The sequence below is a fragment of the Strix aluco genome, chromosome 4 (assembly GCF_031877795.1).
Source record: "Strix aluco isolate bStrAlu1 chromosome 4, bStrAlu1.hap1, whole genome shotgun sequence".
Lineage (NCBI taxonomy): Eukaryota > Metazoa > Chordata > Aves > Strigiformes > Strigidae > Strix > Strix aluco.
Genome location: NC_133934.1, coordinates 118,417,849 through 118,439,657, shown reverse-complemented (window position 1 = coordinate 118,439,657; position 21,809 = coordinate 118,417,849). Strand labels below are relative to the sequence as shown.

At 37.3% G+C, this 21,809-nt stretch overlaps 1 protein-coding gene across 6 annotated transcripts in view; it reads right to left on the bottom strand.

The window, feature by feature from the left end:
• WDR25 (WD repeat domain 25) overlaps positions 1–21,657 on the bottom strand; it is a 70,494-nt gene extending 48,837 nt beyond the window's left edge. Inside the window, exons 1-3 of one of the 6 annotated variants that reach the window (XM_074825113.1) lie at positions 21,634–21,657; positions 20,469–20,613; positions 18,076–18,848 (exon numbers count right to left, since the gene is read on the bottom strand). In XM_074825113.1, the coding sequence (XP_074681214.1) occupies positions 18,076–18,789 (714 nt within the window). In that variant the 5' untranslated portion in view covers positions 18,790–18,848; positions 20,469–20,613; positions 21,634–21,657. The other 5 variants (XM_074825112.1, XM_074825114.1, XM_074825117.1 and 2 more) reach the window with 5 other exon arrangements.
• Positions 21,658–21,809: the final 152 nt, after the last annotated feature.

Below are 21,809 nucleotides of genomic sequence, written 5' to 3'. Positions count from 1 at the left end.
CTCATCCTAGAGGAATACCTACCTAGCTCAGGAACCTAGCTCACACCACCCCTGCTCTGCAGCTTCTAGCACCCAAGCTGGCTTGATTGCTCTATGCCATGCAGCACTGAAACACGCACATAAACCCAAAGTAACTTCCACCACAGGTCCCACAGTGCTCGACTCCTTGACACTACCGCAACAAACATTTAAACAAAACAGCCACACCTCAGGTAGAATTTGGTTCAGCAGGTCTCACTACAGTATGACACACCTAAAGAAAGAGTTACTTCACTATTAGAAGTATTTCATTGCATTTATTTCACTATCACTGTATAGAACTACAGAATGAATAATTTAAAAATTAAAAGTTAATGTAAATATTTTGGGTTTGGGTTACTTGAAAATTCTAGTGGCATTACAGGCTTCTGCATACTAGCAAAAAATTTAAGGAGATTAGTGACCAGTTTTGAACATATTTTTCAGGAGTATTTACTTCTTATTTAAACACATAAAAATGATCAATTTCTAAAATAAAAATATCATGTCAGCAGCTGCACATCAAGTTTTTTGATAAGCCAGGCTCTGTACTGAGATACCCAAAAGCAGATTTCTCATCAGTCCTTAAAATAAAAGAGAAGATGTATAATGGCAGGAAAAAAAATTAAGCAGTAAGTGTTACTTTGTCTCAACCCATTTGACATAGCAGACATAGGGGTGAAAGCTTTCTGACATTCAGAACATAATGTTTCAGTTAGAATGGGTCTATGATGTTCTCCAAATACTTAAAATCAAAACCTGTTAGTTATGAAAAGCTTGTTTTCTCCAAGTGATTGTACAACTGAAAAATTATTGGGAAGTTTCCCCAATGAAACACGTACCACTTCCAACACTGTTTTCACATAACACCTTGAAGACCCTTCCACAATCAGATTCATGCTACTATTTCAGCTTCCTATCACTCAGCTTCTTCTCCATCTGTGCTGCCATCGCCAAAATACTTTTACCACTCCAGACAATATTCATCACTTCCTTGGTTATGCCTTCATGTATCTGCAGTTACCTCCACTCCCACTGCACAAAGCACAGATAATTAGTTTAATTAATCTTCATGAGTGTTTCTAAAATTTAGCAGCTTTTCTTGCTGTTCTCTGAATTAGCTTTAAATTGATGTCTGAGAATCCAAACATCTGTTTAGCACGTCGTGAGTGCTGTCACAAATTAAAAACTTTATTGTAAAGCATTTAATGTACATTACAGAAAAAGATGATTATGAAATATAAATTATACATTATTACCAGGATTTCAGTGGACACCCCATTCACACAGGTGAATGAAATATGCAGGCAAAGAGAATATCCGGTTTGTAAGTACAAGTAATTGACAACAGGTTTTCTGTTAAAGCTCTTTATATATAGGTATTCTAATAAATATATACACATACAAGCACCTATAAAGTGTGCTGGTGCAAACAAGGAAACTATCACTGTTGAAGAAAAAAAATATTTTTTAAGGGAAAAGAAGAGAATCCTTTGACATTTCAATTAAGTTTCTACATGAAAGGCAGAGAAAAAATATGGAATAGGGAAGCTGGAAAAGAATACAGGAAGGATTTTCTAGGACCTATGAGGTTTTTTTTTGGTTGCAGTATAAGCTATCTTGGGTTCTATAATGCTCTTTGCCAAGAAAAAACATCCTTATAGAGGAAAAAAAAATACTGAGTATAGGTGCCAGGACTGAAAAAACCCTTCTGGTATTATCATAAGCCATATTTCTTTAGCTGAAGATGTCAACACACCTTTGTAACACCTCATGATGGATCTAGACTGCCAGACTAATTTGCTACTGCTGCTTAGCCTGCTAAAGAAAAAATCAACTCCTTGCTTTTTTAAAAAAGAAAAAAATATTATATACAATATGGTTCAGATGTTAAGAACACTGCCCAGATGTAGCAGAGCAAATGGAATGAAATAATTGATTTTCCATGCAGCAGTGCTAGAGGTAAAATGTAGAGGGCTTAAGCAACAGTAACACTTTAAGAATGAGTTAAGTAAAATCTGTTTTTTATACTGCTAAATCTGTAGAAGCAAAGTACATTTTTCACAGTGGGTAAGAAATTCCAGAAACATAAGTACTACCTTGAGTAATTATTGTTAATTAACTAGCAATGAGGCACTATTTCCAAATGTGACATTTAAAGCACATAATGTGATTGTGAATATTCACAAAGATAATTAAGTTCATCTGCTTCAAGTCCTTGATTTCAGCACATCTGAAAACACCTCTTAAACTATCATTAGACCTGTAATCAAGTATTTTGTTGCTCAGGAAAATTGGATACCTTTGCTCACCTGCAAATATAGGGATGTGTGTTCAAATGCAAGTATATGGCTTTTGTTAAGAAGCTTTCCTTCAGGCGAAAGCTGAGAAAAAAAAAAACCACACTAATTCTGATTGTTTTCTCAGAAGAGACAGTTAAAAATAAATTCCTCACACCATCAGATGGAAACAAAACCAAAAATGACTGAACTTCCTTAACTGATCACAAGACTGACATGAGGGATACTTGTTTGAAAGTATTCACCAAGCCAGGGGTACCAGTACTGTGCATACTAAGGATACTATCCGCATGAGGTTGTATACTTTCTTCCATCTTGTTTACAGCTAAGTCAAACTTATTACAAAAAGAATTCAAACAAATTACAGGGATGAAATACAATGTATAATGTAAAAGTGTAACAAATCAGAAAATGCATCGACATGAATCTTCTAAGGTTATAACCATTACTGTCTTCAAAGAAAGAAGGAGGCTTTGATCATCAACACTGATCTTAGTTTTGATCAAGACTTCTTGGAGAAATAAACCCTGAAAATAGGAAAAAATTGACCCCAAGGACAGGGTGTCAGAACAGTCATAGCTTGGTATTTTATCCTTTATTCTTTTAAGAGTAAAGGAAGCTTCTTTCCACTAGAAAAGAGATTAATGAATAATGTGCTCCAGGATGCAGAAGAAACGTTTAGGCAGCATTCTGAAGTACAATAGATTACATTTACTCTATTGCTCTCCAATTATTTGACATAGAGGATTTTTAATCAGTCAAAATAACAGTGTGAATAATTATATGCTATAAGGATATCCTACTGGTCTGTATCTCTCAACCCAGTTTGACTAGCAGTTTTATTCTACACCTGAAAAGTCTCTCCTGATGAAAGTTTTGTCAAGAATTATGTCTTAAGAGAAAAATAAGGTGAAACCTTTCTAAAAAAAGAAAAATCACATGTTCTGAAAGTGCATAGTGTCATGAAACTCCTGACCTTGTCTAAAAGTTCCTACTGCTGCCTAGCTGCCTAAGTGCACATTTAGTGTTCTGCTTCAAAGCTGCATCGCAAGCACTAGCAATGCTGACTGCCCAGAGAACAGAGAAGGGTAGGAGACATTACATGCTGCAGGTCACTAACCCCCAAGTTTGTACCCTGCTTATAACAGCAGCTAGCTTGACTTTGCTTGGAAGAATGTCATCCTTCAAGAAAGCATTGGTCCTTTTCTCATCAGTGAAAGGACAGTACCTGATCTCAAACAGCACATACATCTCAGACTCCCAATTCCAGGTTTGGGAAGAACTTCCTCGAAAGATCCACATGTTGCCTCCCTTCCCCAGTATCTGTTTTCTTAAGCTGTAAATGGACTGAGAAAGCAAGAAAAAAAATGACTTAAAGTCTCTGAAGATGAACAACAGTGAGAATTAAGACCATGTTGCTGCACTCCTACCAAAGACACAAGTTCAGATAAAAGTGATCTTCAGCCAAACTAGTCAATAAAATCACAACTGCAGTTCTCCAACAAGCACTCAAGGCATGTTTCAGAAAAACCAACCTACTCAGGCTTATCCAAAAAAAGAAATACAGTGGAGGAGTAAAACTGAGTTTAGATCTTTCTTGTCCCTCTATTCTGTGTAAGAACACCAAAAATACTGTTGAAACACTTTCTTACAGTCAAAATTCAGTAAGTCACTTTTGGAAAGTTTCATGAGAACTACTTTTGTTCCCATATAAAGTGGTCAACAGAATAAAATGGGCAGTGGGAGGTTACATTACACTAACATTACTGAATGTTAGCCCTAACACAAGCCACATTGCCAAACAGGCATTAATTGAAGGCCAACTGATACAGTATGTGTCCTCAAAGCTACTGCAGATTTTAATCCCCCCAGAGCAGCTGAGCACTCTCTCCAAGAGATACTGCTTTTTAGAACACTACAACCAGGGAACAGAAGGAATGAATAAGAAGCAAAACTATGTTGTTAGTATTGTTCTCCTATTTTATTTCTATGAAAGTATGACAAGATAACGCCTTTTGACACTTCAGGGGAATAAATGTGTATGTTTCTGATGCTTATCACCGAATTTACATCAAATTAAGAGAAAAGCAACATTTTAAAACGTTTTTCAACGGAATTCATCTGCTCTACGGAGACAACATGATGGTATTAGACCATATACATCATAACCCAACATGTAGATTACACATGCTATTTTCTTGAACCATTTTACAATCTAAATTAAGTATTCTCTGAATTACTGCAGAGATTTGTACTAAAGGAGCCTAGAATTTAACACCCTATGTATTAGGCAGTCCAAACGAAACATCAGAAATTCTTTGCCAAAATAAGATTTTCAAGACCATTTGAGGCAAATCAGCCCAAACAGTAAGATTCATACGATCAGAGACTTCATCGGATATTTTAGTCATCTGTACCAATCATTTTAACTAATTCCCACTATTTGCAAGAGAAGTATGCTTACCAAATGCTGAATAATAAAGGCAAGCTACCAAGGGAAGGAAAAAAAAAAAAAAGAAAAAAGAACCACCTATTGGAAAAAACATATATTTTACTCTGAAGACAGGCAACCTTTACATTACAAGCAAAGCTCACAAAAAAGGCAATTTGTAAATAAGTATATATATCCACTAAAGGATACTTAAAATCATCAGTTATCAGCAATTCTATGCTTCTCAACAGCAAAGTGTTGCTGCCATCGATTGCCATCTTTTAATGTAATGTGTTCTTTATCCCCGAATCTTTCTGCACAATAATCACGCCTAAAGCTAATCACAAATTCTCTATAAACCACTGACTCTAAAGGAAGATGCTCATACAGATCACATCTTCAGTCAGCTAAAAGTTATGAGCGTGACTAGGTTTTTTTGTACCTACAAAATTGTGATTGTACATTCATGCTGGGCAGACAGTGCAGAAGTAACTTCCCACACACACCAAAATAAAGGGAAGAATTCCCACCTATCTCGCAGTTAACCTTTAAGTGTTTTGTGACTAATCATTGTAATATGGCTAACCCTGTGGATGTACCTCAGATGGCAAGTTCCTGGAAAATGAAGAAATGAAAAGAAGTTACAATATAGTTACAAATCAGTTAGTGATTTAAACTATGGTTTGTTGTACAATATGAAAAACCTGAATTATTTTAGCAGAAGGCAAAGCCAAATATGGCAAAGATACTGAAATCTCCACCTCAGTTGTATACTACATATAAAAAAATTTACTTCAGATAAATTATCTACTTCATATACAATATTAGGTATATTTGGACGGTTAAAGCAGAGCAGTTTGATACACATATTCAAGCAATTCAAGAGAAACCAATATATAATGACAGGTAGCTATTAATAATTACTTTAAAACCAATAGATTTTCTACTGCTGAACCTATATGGGAAAAGAATAACATGCCATAAATTTGGGAGTTTCTGATCAATTTTAAAGTGTAACAGTAGTGTGTTGAGAATGATTTAAACATGTTCAGAACATCTAATTTGCACAATCGTGGTAGTGGTTACTAGTAGTTAGTATTCGTGCCCAGAAGACTCTTAAGCAATCAATATCTTACCAGCAGGCAAAGGAGAACAACTTCAAATGTATTATAACTCCCCAGGAGATAATTAGCTAAATTACTATAGCCATTTCTGAAATAATCTGATTTTCCCTTCACCTCCATGTATCATATTCATTAGCATCAATCACTTCCTTGAGTCACATACATTTATGCTCTATTAAACGTGGGGATTCCTCATAAGTGTTAAACATCTCAATTCCAGACTTACAGTACTTTGGAGGCAAATTGTCTTAATGTCCTCATTCCAAAAAAAAATGTCCTCAATTCCTACAGGTAACTAAGGACTGGATAGATACATTCACAAAAAACATATCCCACAGATACTTGCATCCCACAGATTTTGAACATCCACTACTAAAGTAAGAAACACTGTTCTACTCAGAACATAAGTAGAGTCTTAGCAACCGCATTCCACTGCTGCTGAAACACTCTATCTATTTGCTGTTGATCTAAGACTTCTTTCTGAAAACAGGAGGGAGAAAACCAACACTGACCAACTAAGTTGTTTGCTGTTTTTTTTCCTTAAGCTTCAGTTAAACAGTAGCTATCAAAACTCAGAACATATCTATTTGTACTGTACTTCAATATTATCATACTTTAATGTAAAAATTGTGACTCAGCTAAGGCCACTCGTGCTTTACAGCTTTATATTTTTATATGTACATATACAAAATCAGATAACCATTTCTTCTATTCATACAGTCAATAAAACAAATAAGCACAAACACAACAAAATGGAGCAATTTAAGCTGTTTCATTCTTGCACGTTATCCAGTGGGAGAACTTGACACAGCAGGGACGACAGCTATGGACAAGCTCCACCGACCCAGATACACTGTAAGCAGGTGCAGGACTGGCAGTATTTGTGCAACAGTGCAAAGTAACACACTGCTACAACAGTTCTAAAAATAACGGTAAGGAGTTATACTTAAGGACAAATTTCTATCTGTAAGAAATAACCTAATCCAAATTTATGGGCACATTCTGTCCCATCCCCAACATTAACCAGGTGACTTTCTTATTTTAAGAAGTAGTTATTGCAGCCTTATTGCCCACACTGATTTGAACTAATATCTAACCACGAGGGGCAGTATACAGTCAGTGATTTAGAACAGTTGTTATCTGAAAACCTGAGCTTTAATGAATCTTGCACTCATTTATCAGTGAGCTTGGGCAAGTAACATTTTGTTTACAATTTTTCATTCTTTCAACTAAAAAATAAATTCTTTATTATTCCCAAGGCTATTGAGAATGTTAATAACTAGGAAAAAAAATCCTAGGCTATAGAAAATATAAATGCAGTCCTAAACCCACTGATGCCAGTGACATAACCTAGTCTTAAACATGAGCAGAACTAGGTATCTAATTATGAACATAAACTATTAATTATGTCAAGCAGCTATGTGTTTTGCTGGCAAGAAGGACATTCATAACTAGTACTATTTCAATACTAGCAAGCAGAGTAAGATTGAACTACCTAATTAATTTTAATTTCTTTTACATTGTTAACAGTGCTAGCTTTAACATATCTGCCAAACTTTACCATGTTTGTATAACTATATCATCCCTAACCACCTGCACCCCTAACTGCCAGCCTTTCCATAGAGAACCAGCTGTGTCCCTTCCTCAGTATTTAACTATATACAATTCCAGGCACTAGTCACAATGTTCAGAATGAGAAAAATTCTTTTAACAAGGAAATTGTAATCTGGGAAAAGACAAGAAGACTAGAGAACAGGGCAAATTCCAAAATCTGACTTCAGAAAACAAGGTGTTACACAGTTGGCACATGTACAATACACAAGCACACGCAGACTTTACTCTCTCTCATGCACAGTATCTTTAATGTATTAACCAACAGAAACATTTGAGAATGGTAGAAGTTTCTATGACTACATTTTTAGATGTGTCCTAGAAAAAAAAAAATCAGCAGTTTAATTTAAATTAAAAAATAAATAAAAAGCCTCCACAAGCACATTGAAGGTAAAGCTCAGCCATAATATCCTAACCAGCCAGACAGCCGGCACATATGTACTGGAAGACAAATCAAAGGCAGCTCTAGACTAGCCACAAAATGTTTTTGCTTTGAAGAAGAATGATTACTGCAATGAAACACGATACATATGATAAAGGACAGTAAGTCATTAGTTTCATCATAGTGAAGCAACTTCTCTAAAGAACAAGGGGTTTTTTTACAATGTTTTTCCCCTTTAAATTAAAGGCAATCTATAACTAACAGTTGTCTTGATAGGATAAATATATAGAAAGAACTTTAATGACATTTTGCTATCAGGCTTCATCTAAAGATCAAGTGTCAACAATCTTTGGTATATTCACTGATATTATGACCTTAAAGATGCAGCTATTTCTCACGCACTAAAAATAAAATCTGCTTTAAAAAACCAAGGACATGAACATACTGAAAAGAATAGAAACTTCAGGCAAATTGTTTCTACTCCTGATGCTGGATAAATCCTACACAAGTAATGTCTCTACAGAACCTTAAAAAGTAGAGCAAAGCTTCTCAAAAATTTGTTTCCTTGACAACATTGACAGACCAAGAGAGGTAAGGAATCAAAGTCATAAGATGCCTTGTAGCTTTGTTAGATTTAAAAAAAAAAAAAAGTTAGCAGTATGTGAGATGTATCTATAAAGCTCAATTTCTAGAAAAGAAGCAAAGTTAAACTGGTGTTATTTATATTTTTAAACAGCAAAAATATTCAGAATTTCTCAACAGTTAAAAAAATTGAGATACTCCCATAATATACTACAGTCACTTAAGAACTTAAAACTACTCTAGCTCAATTTTCTCCAAAGACCAAAATCTTGACTTTTTCACCAGCAATCTTACTGAAGCATCCAGAAGGGGGGCTAACACCACCATACATTTCTCCCATCTCAGGTGACATTCTGACATTAGACTGCACAGCAGCTGCCTACACAGATCCTACACATAATTGGAAGGCTTAATTTATGACATTATCCATTAAGTTTCATTAGAGACACTACTCCATTGACATCTCTAGCCCTTTTCCTTCCCTAGTAGGCTGGCTAGGCTGGGAGGGGACAAGGTTGCTTCTTTCCTACAGGCTACTTCAGAGACACTTAGTAAACAGCTGAAAGCTTCTCAGTAGAAAGGAAGTGCAGACCTCAGCCATTCAGGACAGATGGGTTTCTAAGAAAAAAGTCAGATAAACACTTAATATTCTTGATATTTCTGTAAGTAATGACACAAGTAACCAAAACTCTTTCTAGGTAAGATGAGGAAACAGAATCCTTTCTTCCACATCACTGTTAAGGATATCCAAAAGTCACCCTCCATCCTTTTGGATTTCCAGAGAAAGAAAGGTTTGTGAAATGACACTGTCAAAACAGCCATGCCCCCCCGTGCATCTCACCTGTGGCCACTTTGCACCTATTGGTCAATGTCAACAAAGTTTCACAGAGGTCTCAGTATATTCCCCTCAAGATTTAATCAAGCTAAGCAGCTGAATAAAAGGGAAAGACAGCGCAGCAGACCCAAAGGAGAGAGAAATTGAAGAGGAGCTACAACCAGTCAGCCTCAAGATACAGTCAGGCTCCGTTAACTCTACTGCTCTTGGAAGAGCAGTATTTTCTGATTTTTTCTTTAAATAATTCCCAATTTTGGGGGGAAACACAAGCATATTAGCTGTGCCATGAAATATACACATTCTCACGCTCTTCTCCCCCGTATCCACATCCTCTAACATAGCCATAAGGCAGTCAAAAATGCTGCAAGACCACTCAGGGTACTACTGTAGTATTCTTTAAGGAGATCCTAATTTAGGAGACATTTCCAAGTGTAAAGAAAAACTAATGCCCTTACAGAACTAAAAACCTAACCCAGAAGCTGAGAGGTTCACTGCGTTTTTGAACCCCTCCCCACTTTTTTTTTTTTAATGTTAGTTTTCACACAAGTGTTAAGATAAATTCTAATCCAAAGTAGCACTGAATTTAGTTCTTGTTAGTGAAGGAAAGAAAACAATGGCCTATCAAACAGCATGCACACCAGAAGGGTGCTATTTATACTCAAAGAAACATACTCCTTTGAAAAAATCTTTTGAGGTACAAGAGTGTGTCAACTACTAAGAACATAATAAAAACTATACAAGTCATCTCCAGCTGTGGATTCTGAGAAAGTGAACAAAGGCATTACAAGGATTTCTGTTTCCTTGACAACAGCATTGCTGGAAACAAGAAAATAATTAAAAAATACATCTCTAAACATATCTAGGTATTAACATACCGAACGCGGAACAACCCTTACCCACACATACCTTTGTGATGAAGAGACCAAAATCCACCACCTTCATGAACTGTTCTTTTCTGACTTGTGTTAATGGCTTTTGCAGAACAATTGCGTGAGTGCTGGCTATTACATCCTGACCTGTATTATCATCTAGGCATAAGCACAGTCAGAACCATTCATTGATGGTCAAGCACATTCCTTCCTGCATGATGTTCCTTTTCTTACAAAATAAGCATTATGGAGAATACTCCTCATTGAAGTGTATGAAATAATTTTGTTAGAAAAAGATCAAGGTATAGAAAGAAACCCTTCCAGCACTCAGGAAACTTCTATTACTATGCATATATCAAATAATAAGTGTACTTCCATCGTAATAATCAGCAAGCTTAAAGTGCTTGGAAGTTCTAAATAGACAAGGGAAGAAGGTCAGAACAAGGCATCACAAAGAAAAGTCAGCTTCAGTATTTCAGTATAGCCTATTGAATAGTCTCTTCAACAATACCCTCTTCAACAAGAAAATGACAATTCTATTTTCACAAGTCTCGGTAAGCAGCACACAGTCTCCAGAATATGAGCGTTTCTTTGCCACTTCCAAGATAACAGGGAGAACTTCTTGTTCTTTTTAAAATAGATTATTAGAAGTGTAACAACATCAGACAGATCTTTTTTAAAAGGTTCCAATTAAAGCAGAATATATGTATTAAATAGGATGACTCCCCAAATTCTCATCTTATGCATCAGTTACAGTTAAAGAAGCATTACCACAACTAGATTTTAAAAATGAATTTAAGAATTGCTATACTTGGGGTACTAGCGGCACGATACCTAATACTGCTTCGTGAACAGTTTGAATCTAGCCTAGCAGCGACAGGGCTATAACCATCTGACAGATACGCATGAGTTTATAGGAAATATGCTGGCAGATTAAATTCATTCCTTCATAAACAGACATGCTTGTGACAGAACAACAAGAAACACTGCCTATTTCAAGTGAATTGCATGCCAAGTGGTTGAAAACAGAAATGTTACGAGTTTGTTACTCTGAGGCAGGGTAACGGCAGTATCTAGGAAATCTGTATTGCTACCACCAGTGCTACATACAGTATATGGATGAATGGAGGCTATCATGTTCCATCACTTTCAGTCCAATACAACAGGATCAAGACTAACAAATTCCTGGAATATATTACTATGCTATCTGTCTCCTGGAACACACAACCACAAAACAATAAATGGGTTTGAAAATATGAATAAAAATAGTATTTCTTGTAGTACTCGATATACTCCAGGAAGCAAAATCTGTACATTAAATTTGACCAGTGTGAGTAATATACCACTCTAGATCTAATGATCACAAGAGAGTCTCGTAAGACTGTAGAATTATCTGGAAGAGATCTCTTCAGGTATCAAGTTACAAAGATGAACTACTTTGGAGCTCAGAAATCCCCTGGCCCGAAGAGGACTTAAAGGCACTTCATACCTTTGAGCTGTTCTTTCTCTCTAGGCATCTACTTATGGACCCTACATGACCACTGGGCTAGACAGAGCCTCAGTCTGAACCAGAATGGCTGTTCTTGTGTTCTTAATCAAGTGTTGCGGATGAAAGTATTGACACGGTAATATTTAGTAAGAAATCTAGGTTTATTAATAACTAACAGCAATTTATTATTATAAAATAATTCAGAAATACTAAAAGAAAGAAAAGCGACTTATTCAGATTCTAAAATGACAAGATTCACACTAACTTACTTAACAGTACCTATATATATATACACATGCATGCACATAACAAAATGGACAAACATACAGAAACAAAGGTGTTTGAATTCAGTAGAATCAACACAGAACGGACATACACACACAGAAACAAGGGTGTACACACACACACACACACTCCCTCTCTCTCTACCTCTCTCTCTCTCTACCTCTCTCTCTCTACCTCTCTCTCTCTACCTCTCTCTCTCTACCTCTCTCTCTCTACCTCTCTCTCTCTACCTCTCTCTCTCTACCTCTCTCTCTCTACCTCTCTCTCTCTACCTCTCTCTCTCTACCTCTCTCTCTCTACCTCTCTCTCTCTACCTCTCTCTCTCTACCTCTCTCTCTCTACCTCTCTCTCTCTACCTCTCTCTCTCTACCTCTCTCTCTCTACCTCTCTCTCTCTACCTCTCTCTCTCTACCTCTCTCTCTCTACCTCTCTCTCTCTACCTCTCTCTCTCTACCTCTCTCTCTCTACCTCTCTCTCTCTACCTCTCTCTCTCTACCTCTCTCTCTCTACCTCTCTCTCTCTACCTCTCTCTCTATCTAAAGAGAAGCTAGCTCAAAGAAAATTTCCCTCTCCAGTTTAGAGCAAATACCTTGGCATTCCTCAACGGGCGATAATTGAGACTCAAGCAGGGGACTTCGCCCTGGCCTTCCGTCTGGAGCAGACGACACCTGAAGGGTTTGATACCTAAGAGGCGTCCCAGCTCAGGGGAGGTGCTGGTCACAGGCCCACTGCGATCCAGGAGAGCTCAAAGGGTCTCCCTGGTGGTCGCCATTTATAGGGTCCAAGATAATTGACTTTTGTCAAATGCCTTCTGGTGCCTTCCAGCAGTTACACAAGAATTTGATTAATGTGCGACTCTGTTATTGTTCCCATTTGACCACATCCCAGGCACAGGTGTGCCAGGCCCTTAGGAGTTGATGGGCCATTTTAACCATTTCCGAGCAATCGGGAGGGGCAGGAGCCAGGCTCGTTAACATTGTCAGTCCTTATCTCCACAGATTGGTGTATAGCTCGGGGGATGTGGGAGGAATCGCACCTAGCAGCCCAACAAAGAGGGGCGGGGGGGTAAGAATTGCACCACCACATCAAGAGAAGCAGGCAACACGTCTCTACAACAGGCCAACATTACTAAACTAATTTTAAAAACTTTTACTTTCCTTGTATAGATTCAGCTATGACTAATTGGAGATACAGTTTAACTAGGCGAGTAGGGAACAAAATGCATAAGAAAAAACTTCCAACAATGTGTTAAGTCATCCCATCAAATTACTACTAATATACAGTTTGCATACCGAAGAATCACAGTACTTTCTTTCCTTGATCCTGCTCATCAATGGAGGATGAAAGTGCTGAAAATGAAGAAATACTTTGCAACAAATAGAATACCTGCTGTGATGCTCTAAATAGAAGACCAGGAACACAGAATTAAAAGTTTATAGATGATCATATAAAGATGTTACCTTGAGTACATTTTAAGACAAAATAGAAAACACAGAATAATGTTATGGAAGGCTTGAAGCTAATAATTGTTAAAAAGCTAAGTCCAGCATAAGTAACTAGTGAAAACATTTACATCTCTCTGGCTCTATGCAATTACAAGGTCTCCCAAATAAAAGACACTAACAATGTGAATGCAGTATAGTGTTTTCTGCAACTGGTAAACGTGTCTTTCAAGAGACAACTTTTTATCTACCCTGATACCTAAGGTAAACAGCTGTATTCAATGATAATCTGTGATTTAGTATTCTATATTTGGGGTTCTAAACCAGAAATACCTAAGCATCTGATGTTCAGAAAGTGTTGAATATCCAGGCTATGGAAACTAGGCACCTTTAATAACAGTGCCAAGTCTCAAAATTTATGCAAAAAATACAAGAATTAAAATCACAAACACTATTTCAGTGCTTAAGTAGGCAAAACCAAAAATAGCAGTAGTAGCCTAAATTTAATTTACAGGGGCTATTCAAACAGAAGGTAGAGAAGAAGTGTTATCCAAAGAAAACAGATTTAATTAGTTCAATCATGTTTCACAATCCTTAAAATACATACTTAAACTAGAAACATAAGCCACTGATAATACACTTAGAATGTAATAGTGAAGAAGAGGACTGCCACAGTAAGATCTCCCAACAGTACTTTCCCTAACTTGAATCAGGTTTCCTGCCCCTTTCTCCAGCTACCTAGGCTGGAAATACTATCAGCTTCCACTTCCCAAGGGCACACTCAAAATCCTAAGAAAATAGAGGGTAAAAGACTTGACAAAGCCTAAATCTAAGGGTAGCAGTTTTTTTCATTCCTTACAAATTTAAGATTTAGCATTCTTCTATTGATGCTCCAGATCTGAAGAACTGTGGGTAATCTGCAATACATATCACTTCCCATATGAGGTTCTATCTTAGTTTCAGGTCTCTATGAAGTTTTCTTATACATTTTTCAGTATATGCATAAACTTTTAATTTTAGTCTTTCAGCACACAACATGGAGGCACAGTTTAGTCTTCCAGTCTTTAGTCACAATTTAGTTACCATCCCTTTCTAAGATAATGAGGAGCCCCATCTTCTGGTAGAAGCATTACTCTAGAGAATTACATCCCTGAGCTGACAACTGATTTTTTTTTTTTTCAACTGTACCACTTTAACTGTTTGGTTTTTTTAAAATGCAGCCATACACAAAAAATTAAGAGCAAATACTTTTAATGAAAAATATAAAATTCTCTGAAACAGTGCATTACTTCCTAAATATGCAAGATATTTATACAAACTGCTTCACATGATCTTTCCTGCCACTAGGCTGTTTTTCAGTCAACACAAACTGAAAACATCAACTCATTTTTTGCAAACATTTTAGTATGACTGACACTGATTCATAAAGATAGGGTAAAGTGCATGTTGGTTAATCTGGGAGAACATAAGAGGAAGACTGTTCTTTTTGCCCGATTTAAACAGGATACATACACACACTTAAAAAGTAAGAAACCATGTAATCAGTTCTGCATACACATTTTAGATGTATACTTGTGTGATATGGATGATTTAGTCATAGTAGTTTAGATGGGAACAAAGAAATTAAGATCACTAAATTAAGATAACTAAACCAAGTATTTCCTCCTTCTCTGTGGAAAAAAAAAATTCTTTGCTATGAAAAATTTGAGGAAAACATTTAAGCACATAAGAACAGATAAAAGATGCAAAACTGACTAAATACTACAAAAATTGCATATGACTATAGATCTTTTGATTTAAGCATCACTTAAACTGCCAGTCAGATTTGGTTGGACAGAACTGTCAATTCTGAGAAATTTCTACTAATATTGGACACTTGAAAAGACAAATGTCTTAATTCATAGGCTGAATGTAAGGACTGAATCCAGGATATCGACACATAAAAATATTCAGTCACAGCTATTCATATGACTAACTAACTACAGAGTTTTGAGGCTCTGGATTGCCTACTCCCTCTGATCATACAGGAATTTTAGGCTTCTAACTGTGCTTTCAGTTTTATTCAAATCAAATGTCAAGTAAATAGTGCAAACATCCTGAGTGTCTGCATGTTCCCACTAAAGGGAAAGAGGACACGCTTCCACTGCCTGGGTTTAAACTAGTAATTTCAAGCAGGTGATTTTGGAAGAAAAAAAACCCACAAAAGGTAAGCTGTGGGAAGGTACAAGATCAGGAAAAAAATAGTACATCTACATCTGCATTTTCAATCAGTTGTTTTGTGCTTATACCAGAAAATGCAGAACTTCAGGCAGTGGTAGACAGCCAAAAAATCCCCAGAAGATAAACTACCACTGTCACAGTCATTAGAGATTTATGAGCTCATGACCCTAGAAAGTTAGTGAAATTAGTTTCAGAACATGAAGTCAATACTTAATCTAACCGTGCCCTCTGCTGGTCTGAAAGGTACTTGTGCAGAGGTGCACATGAAAGGTGCTGCTGCTCACAGCATTTTATTAAGTAATAACAATAAGAGGCATTCATAGGTATTTCTCTACAGGCTACATTCCAAAATACAGAAGTGTGTTTTAATATACTTTTTAACAGTTACATTATTACTTTATTAATGTTTTAGACTCCCATGCTCTGAAGCACTGCCAACATTAACATACTCTATTGAATTTCCATGGTTTGGGGCACTTAAAACAATTAGATTTCCTCAAAAACCAGCTTTACTGTTAAAGACTACATCCAATCAGGGGTGGTAACACTGCTTTAGAAAAATAAAGAAATGTTTCTTTCTGCTGAGAAGACAAGACAGACAGGCTATTATTTCAATTTTTTAATAATTTTACATTGCAATAACAACTTTGATTTTAGACTCTTTTAGCAAATTTAACACATCCATAATTTCACTCATCAGTAAAACGAGGCTCTGGGATAGTAAACAAACATGAAGCATATGGTGTGACACTTTAAGACAAAAAGTCAAATTCAGACACATTGAAGTCAGAAGTGCATATAGTTTTGTACAATCCAAATTTAAATTGCTGCTTACCAAAAACATCCATCAGCACTTTCTGCATATCTTGATCTTTTCCTTCTAAGTCTGTTCTTCAAGTAGCAGTCAAGATTTAACTTATTCAATATATTAAAGAACACTTGCAAAGAAAAACAAAGGTACTTTTTTTCCTCCATTTAATCTTTGTCTTAAAGATGTATAAAAAGCTTGGGAAAGCAGATGAAGGAGGAATTATTCACAGTTCAAAATATTCAGACTTTGACAGTGTGATAGGTTATGCTGACTACAGAACCAGTGAAGTTATTATAACTTAAGAGAATAAAAGATAAGCAGTTGAGAGGAGTAACTTTTATTCACTCTATAGATCTGGAATTTTCTGTTCTGTGAGCACCAGCGCTTTAAAAGACATTAAAGAGAAAAAAGCAAAAACTCTGTCCAAGATTCGAGAACATCACTGCTTCAAAGATGCAAAGGCAGCACATATTTCAAAGCCCCGTAGCAAAACTGGGGAAGGAGGAGAGAAAAGGAAAAAAATTCTAAGAAAAATCATAAAAAGCCAAACTAAATGAAACTCAATTCTTCACTACAAATTAAACAGCAAAACAGTAAAAGAGAAAAAAATTAAACCCCACAATTTTAATAAAATAATTTAAGATTTTTTCCTACATGAAATCAGAATTCAAATTCATTTTTAAAGTTCTCTCCTCTCCTTTGGTTCTGTAAGTATGCCAATACAAAGGGCGTTCTTGCCTCGTTACTTAGTAGGATTTACTTAAAGCCCTAAATTTTAGAACCAAGTTTTAAACTAATTGTACCTACTATGTTAAATATGCTAGATACAGTAAAGCATGCTTTCCACCAAAAAGGACACTTTCTGTGCGCTCTTATCAAAACTATTTTCCTGTGTAAACCCACTTCAGAAGATTATTATTTGAACTCAGAGGTGGCATTAGCCCTATTTCTGGGAAAGCATACACACAGAATATTTTTATTAACCATTGTTTAAGTATGACTCATTGGAGTGACTAAATTAACAAAGAACTGAAGCCAATTTCACTAAAGCTAGAAGGAAAATACACTTTAAGTATTGAGCAATTAACCCTTGAAACAAACTTAAAGTGGGAAGACTCCTTAGACCATGACAGGACACCTTTCAGGGATGCAAGGCCTGCCACATGAGTTCAGATGAAAATCCATCTGACCTGACATACCTCCTCCATCATTACTCACTTAGGCTTGTCAGAAAGGTAAAGTTCCTCAAAATACTATTCCAGTGTTGGCAGTCAGTTGTTTAATAACTTAAGGCAGAATCTGTATCCATACCAGAGTGCTTACGGCCAGTGTGACATTAAAAAGTAGGAAATAATGAAAACCTAGTATTAATACAGATCATGAGAAATTACCTTATAGAAATCTAACTTCTTAAGTTAAGATCTAAAACACTGATATGTCTAACACCAAAAAAAACTCACATTCCAGAATAATGGCACTTACTATAGGTATAGTGAAGGATTAGGCTGCAAGTTTATAATAGGGTCTTGTACTGCAAAGCATCTCCTCGAATTCTGAATACAGTGGAAATGTTAAATGCACACACCAAGCAAAGATGTTATTCCCAGCAGATCATTATTTAATACATTATTTTTAAGTTTGATGATTGGTCTACAAAGCACCTTGTTTTACATTACCTTGATTGTTTTATCCATAGAAGCTGAAAGAAGCATGTGACTTTGTTCTCGTACAGGACACCACTGGATTTCATTAACAGGGCCACTGTGTTTAGACATGTAAAATATTAAGCTTTTGGGGACTTCAGTTAACTTATATTTTGATCCCAAATACGGCTTAATTAATTCAGAGATCTTGCTCGAAGTTTGCTCTCCTGATATCCCTAGCTTAACATCACAATCTGAGCTATCTCTCTGATCAGATTCTTTTTTAGGCACACTGGAATTTTCTTGACGCAATCTTTTAGGGATATATGGTCTAATTCCTTTTATGGCAGTAGTACTGTCTTTATGTATTCTCTTCTGGGAAACACCATTTCCAGAGTTTGTTGAAGAGCTTGATGTCTGTTCATAGTTTCTGTACGACATACATAATGCAGTATGGCCAGAGTATGGTCTCCTACAATAAGGAGATGTCAAATCAGTGTCATTATTCTGTGCATAATGCTCAGGGGGATCTTCACAAACGGTGCTTGTGCCAGAACTGTCAGTGTTCTCAGTAGGCTGCATTTCATATGTAGATTTTGTACCCAAACCACCAGGTGCAAAGTATTGAACACGATTCACGGAAGAACTTGGATGGCTTGTTTGTCTGCTAGAAGTATTGGGGACTTCAGTCTTGCCAGTTTCTGTCTCAGAGTCTGAATCATCATAAGCAACCAGTGATGAACTCATTACGGCTAGACACAGCAGACTCCAGAGATCTCAGTGCTGAAATCCTCCAAAATTATGATCTACAATAAAGAATTATTTAGAGCACAATTTATTACAGAGTCTACAATTTGAGTAACTTAAGCATATAAATATGCTTTTCTTTACAAAAAAGGCATAACTTTTGTTCCCATTTATTAACGGAATTTATTCCTCTAACATATCTGTACATTCAACAGCACAACACCATTTGCCTCCAAGCACTTTGCATACATTTTTAATGCACTGCAGAGATGCATTTGCATACCACAAAACAATGAAAATGAGTATGAAAAGGAAAACAAACTTGGAACATAAGTACTGCAAATCACTTCAACCTTACTTGCAGTAACACACACACCACACTGTTTTGGTATGTACATTTATACAAATACTACAGCTATTTTGGAGTCAGTCTACCAATATCTATTTCTTATCAGTACAGATGATTTGAAAGAAGTATGAAGAGGGTCCACTGACAACTAAAAAAGTAAATACATTTTTGACCCATTCAGCAGCCTTGCAGTGTGAGGAAATTTTCCAACTATATCCACAGAGCAAGTTCCACACAACCTTTAGTTTTACAGCACAGACTTACACCAGAAGCTACACTGAATTTAGTATTTGCATTTACTTACAGAAAAATAAGAGCATAGATGCTTTGTCTACTGTGGAATAATTTTTTTCAAAGTATCTGTAAGAAGGAAATCTCACGCTGAGACTGAGTAAGTACATAACATGCTGAATAACTCACCACCCTAACAATCCCACCAAGTTTCTTCCAATAATTTGGATGGAGCATAGAGTTAACTAGATTCAAACAACTGATGTGTCTGCAAAAACAATCTTTCAACCTCTGCTGTTTATAGTCAAAAAGTATTGCCATCCTTCAATTGCTAAGATTGATTGAATAGGATGTTTTATTTCTGCTTTGTTTCCTTGCCCAGCTGTTAGCACTCATTACACTAAAGTGATTTAACCCACAACACTTTCACATCATCTGCTGGAATTCTGGGTTGAGGTCAGCAAAGAAACTGCCCTCAAAAGCAACCTGACTAAAATGGGAATGCTATATGAATTCAGTATCTACGTAAGCATTTGCAGAATTGACGTCACAAACGTAGGACCTACAAATACCACTGCAGGAGTAGTAAACTGAAACTTGTAAAGGCTACTCATTTAACTTCAGAATTATATCTACTTGAACTATAACAAGCATGTTTCATTTAACCTACAGCAGTGTTACATTACAGGCAATGGTCTGTATTCTGTAATGAAATTTCCAAGAACAGATCCAGAAGACAGGTTCCTATTAAGACATACACCCTTGTCATCATAGAGCCTTTCCAAGATAAGCAAACAAGACATTTAACTGAAACAAGGCGACTAATATTTTAGCACATAAAAGCATCAAGATCTCCCTCTAGAGGACATTTTGTCTTTATCTGAAGTTTATGACAGCTATAAGTGACAGCAACTAAGAGCAACGAAAAATTCTTTAATAATACAGCTTCCTTTATTAAAAGAGCATTTCACTTAAACAGTGTCAAGGAAAAAGATTAAGTATTGTTTAAAGAAAAAAATAAGTCATGTTTCAGGAAAGCTTAACTAACAATTCAATAATAGTAAATTGAAGTTTTTAGCAGTAAACTGAAACCTCTTACCAAATAAATAGTAACTCTGAAGGACTGCACTTCAATAACTGCAACAAGTGGTTATGTTTGTATTGCAGTGCTGAAACCAGGACTCAGCCAAAATGCATCATGTTTAAAGAACAAGCACAGTAAGAAGTTGACCTCTGGCTGAAAGCTATAAATGAAGATACACAAGCAGACTGGGTTAGACTTCCAAAGTTACTTTACTTTGTTTTAACACAAACTAATTTAAGCTGAGATTCAGAGGTAAGTGAAAAACAGTGCCTTGCACACAGCAGGTTAAAAACGTTTCCTATGAGGTATTAGAAAAAATGTGCTCCATTATATTTGAGCACCATAAACCCATCCCATCACACACATCGCCCGTATGTGTTAGCATTTTTGTAAAAGCAAATCGTCTCTGTCATCTTAAGACTTCCCATTCATCTTCTGTTTTCAAAGAAACACCACCCCAAAACTTCTTATGCTGCCCTAACTAAAGAAAAATGCAGTGAAAAAACCACAGTGTACTTCATTGGAAACATACTGTAACTAGACTATGAATTTATTAACAATATGATTTATAATGTACAAGCTAACAGGAAAGTTTATAGAGTTCTCTTTTTCTTTCATTTTTTCATACAACCGATTTATCCAAGCGTATTAAACCAAAGTTTGGCACGCACAACGCCACGCGCCCGCTAAACCACCGCAAACGTTAACAGAGACAAGACATCAAAGCCGAGGGCAGCACTGCCGCCCCTCACGGCGGGACTTGGCGGCGCCAGCCCCGCGGCCCAGGCCCGGCAAGAGGCCCGGCCGCCTCTCCGGGGCGCTCCCTCGCTCCTCGTGCCCCACAGCCCCCAAGGGGCGAAGCACGACACCCAACCGACCGCCAGCGCGGCCCTCCCCAGTCCCCACCGCAGCAGCCCCTCCCGAGGGAGCGGGACGGCTGTCTCCGGGGAGGACCCAGGCACCGAGGCCGTTTCCTTCCCCTCTCCCCCGGCACCGCAGCCGTTGCTGCTCCCCATACACGCGCACTCTCCCGCCACCCCCTGCGCACCGAGGACATTAGTGGGGTCACGTCCACCGCAGCACCGCCGCCGTTACCGCCTTCCCCCCGCAGAGCCTGCCCGCGGCACCCCGCGGGTACCTGCGCCGCACAACCCCACCGGCAGCACGGCCCGGAACTCACCGGCCAGCTCGCGGCGGCTCCGGGTTTAAAGGCGCGCCGGGTGGAAACAAGGCGCTCCGCTCAAACGGTTCCGTGTGCCACCGCCCCCCCGCAAAGACCAAGGGCTGGGAAGGGCAGGGGTCAGGCCGCGGCTCGCTGGGCGCGTAGGAGCCTTCTCCCACCGCTGTGGGTGATGC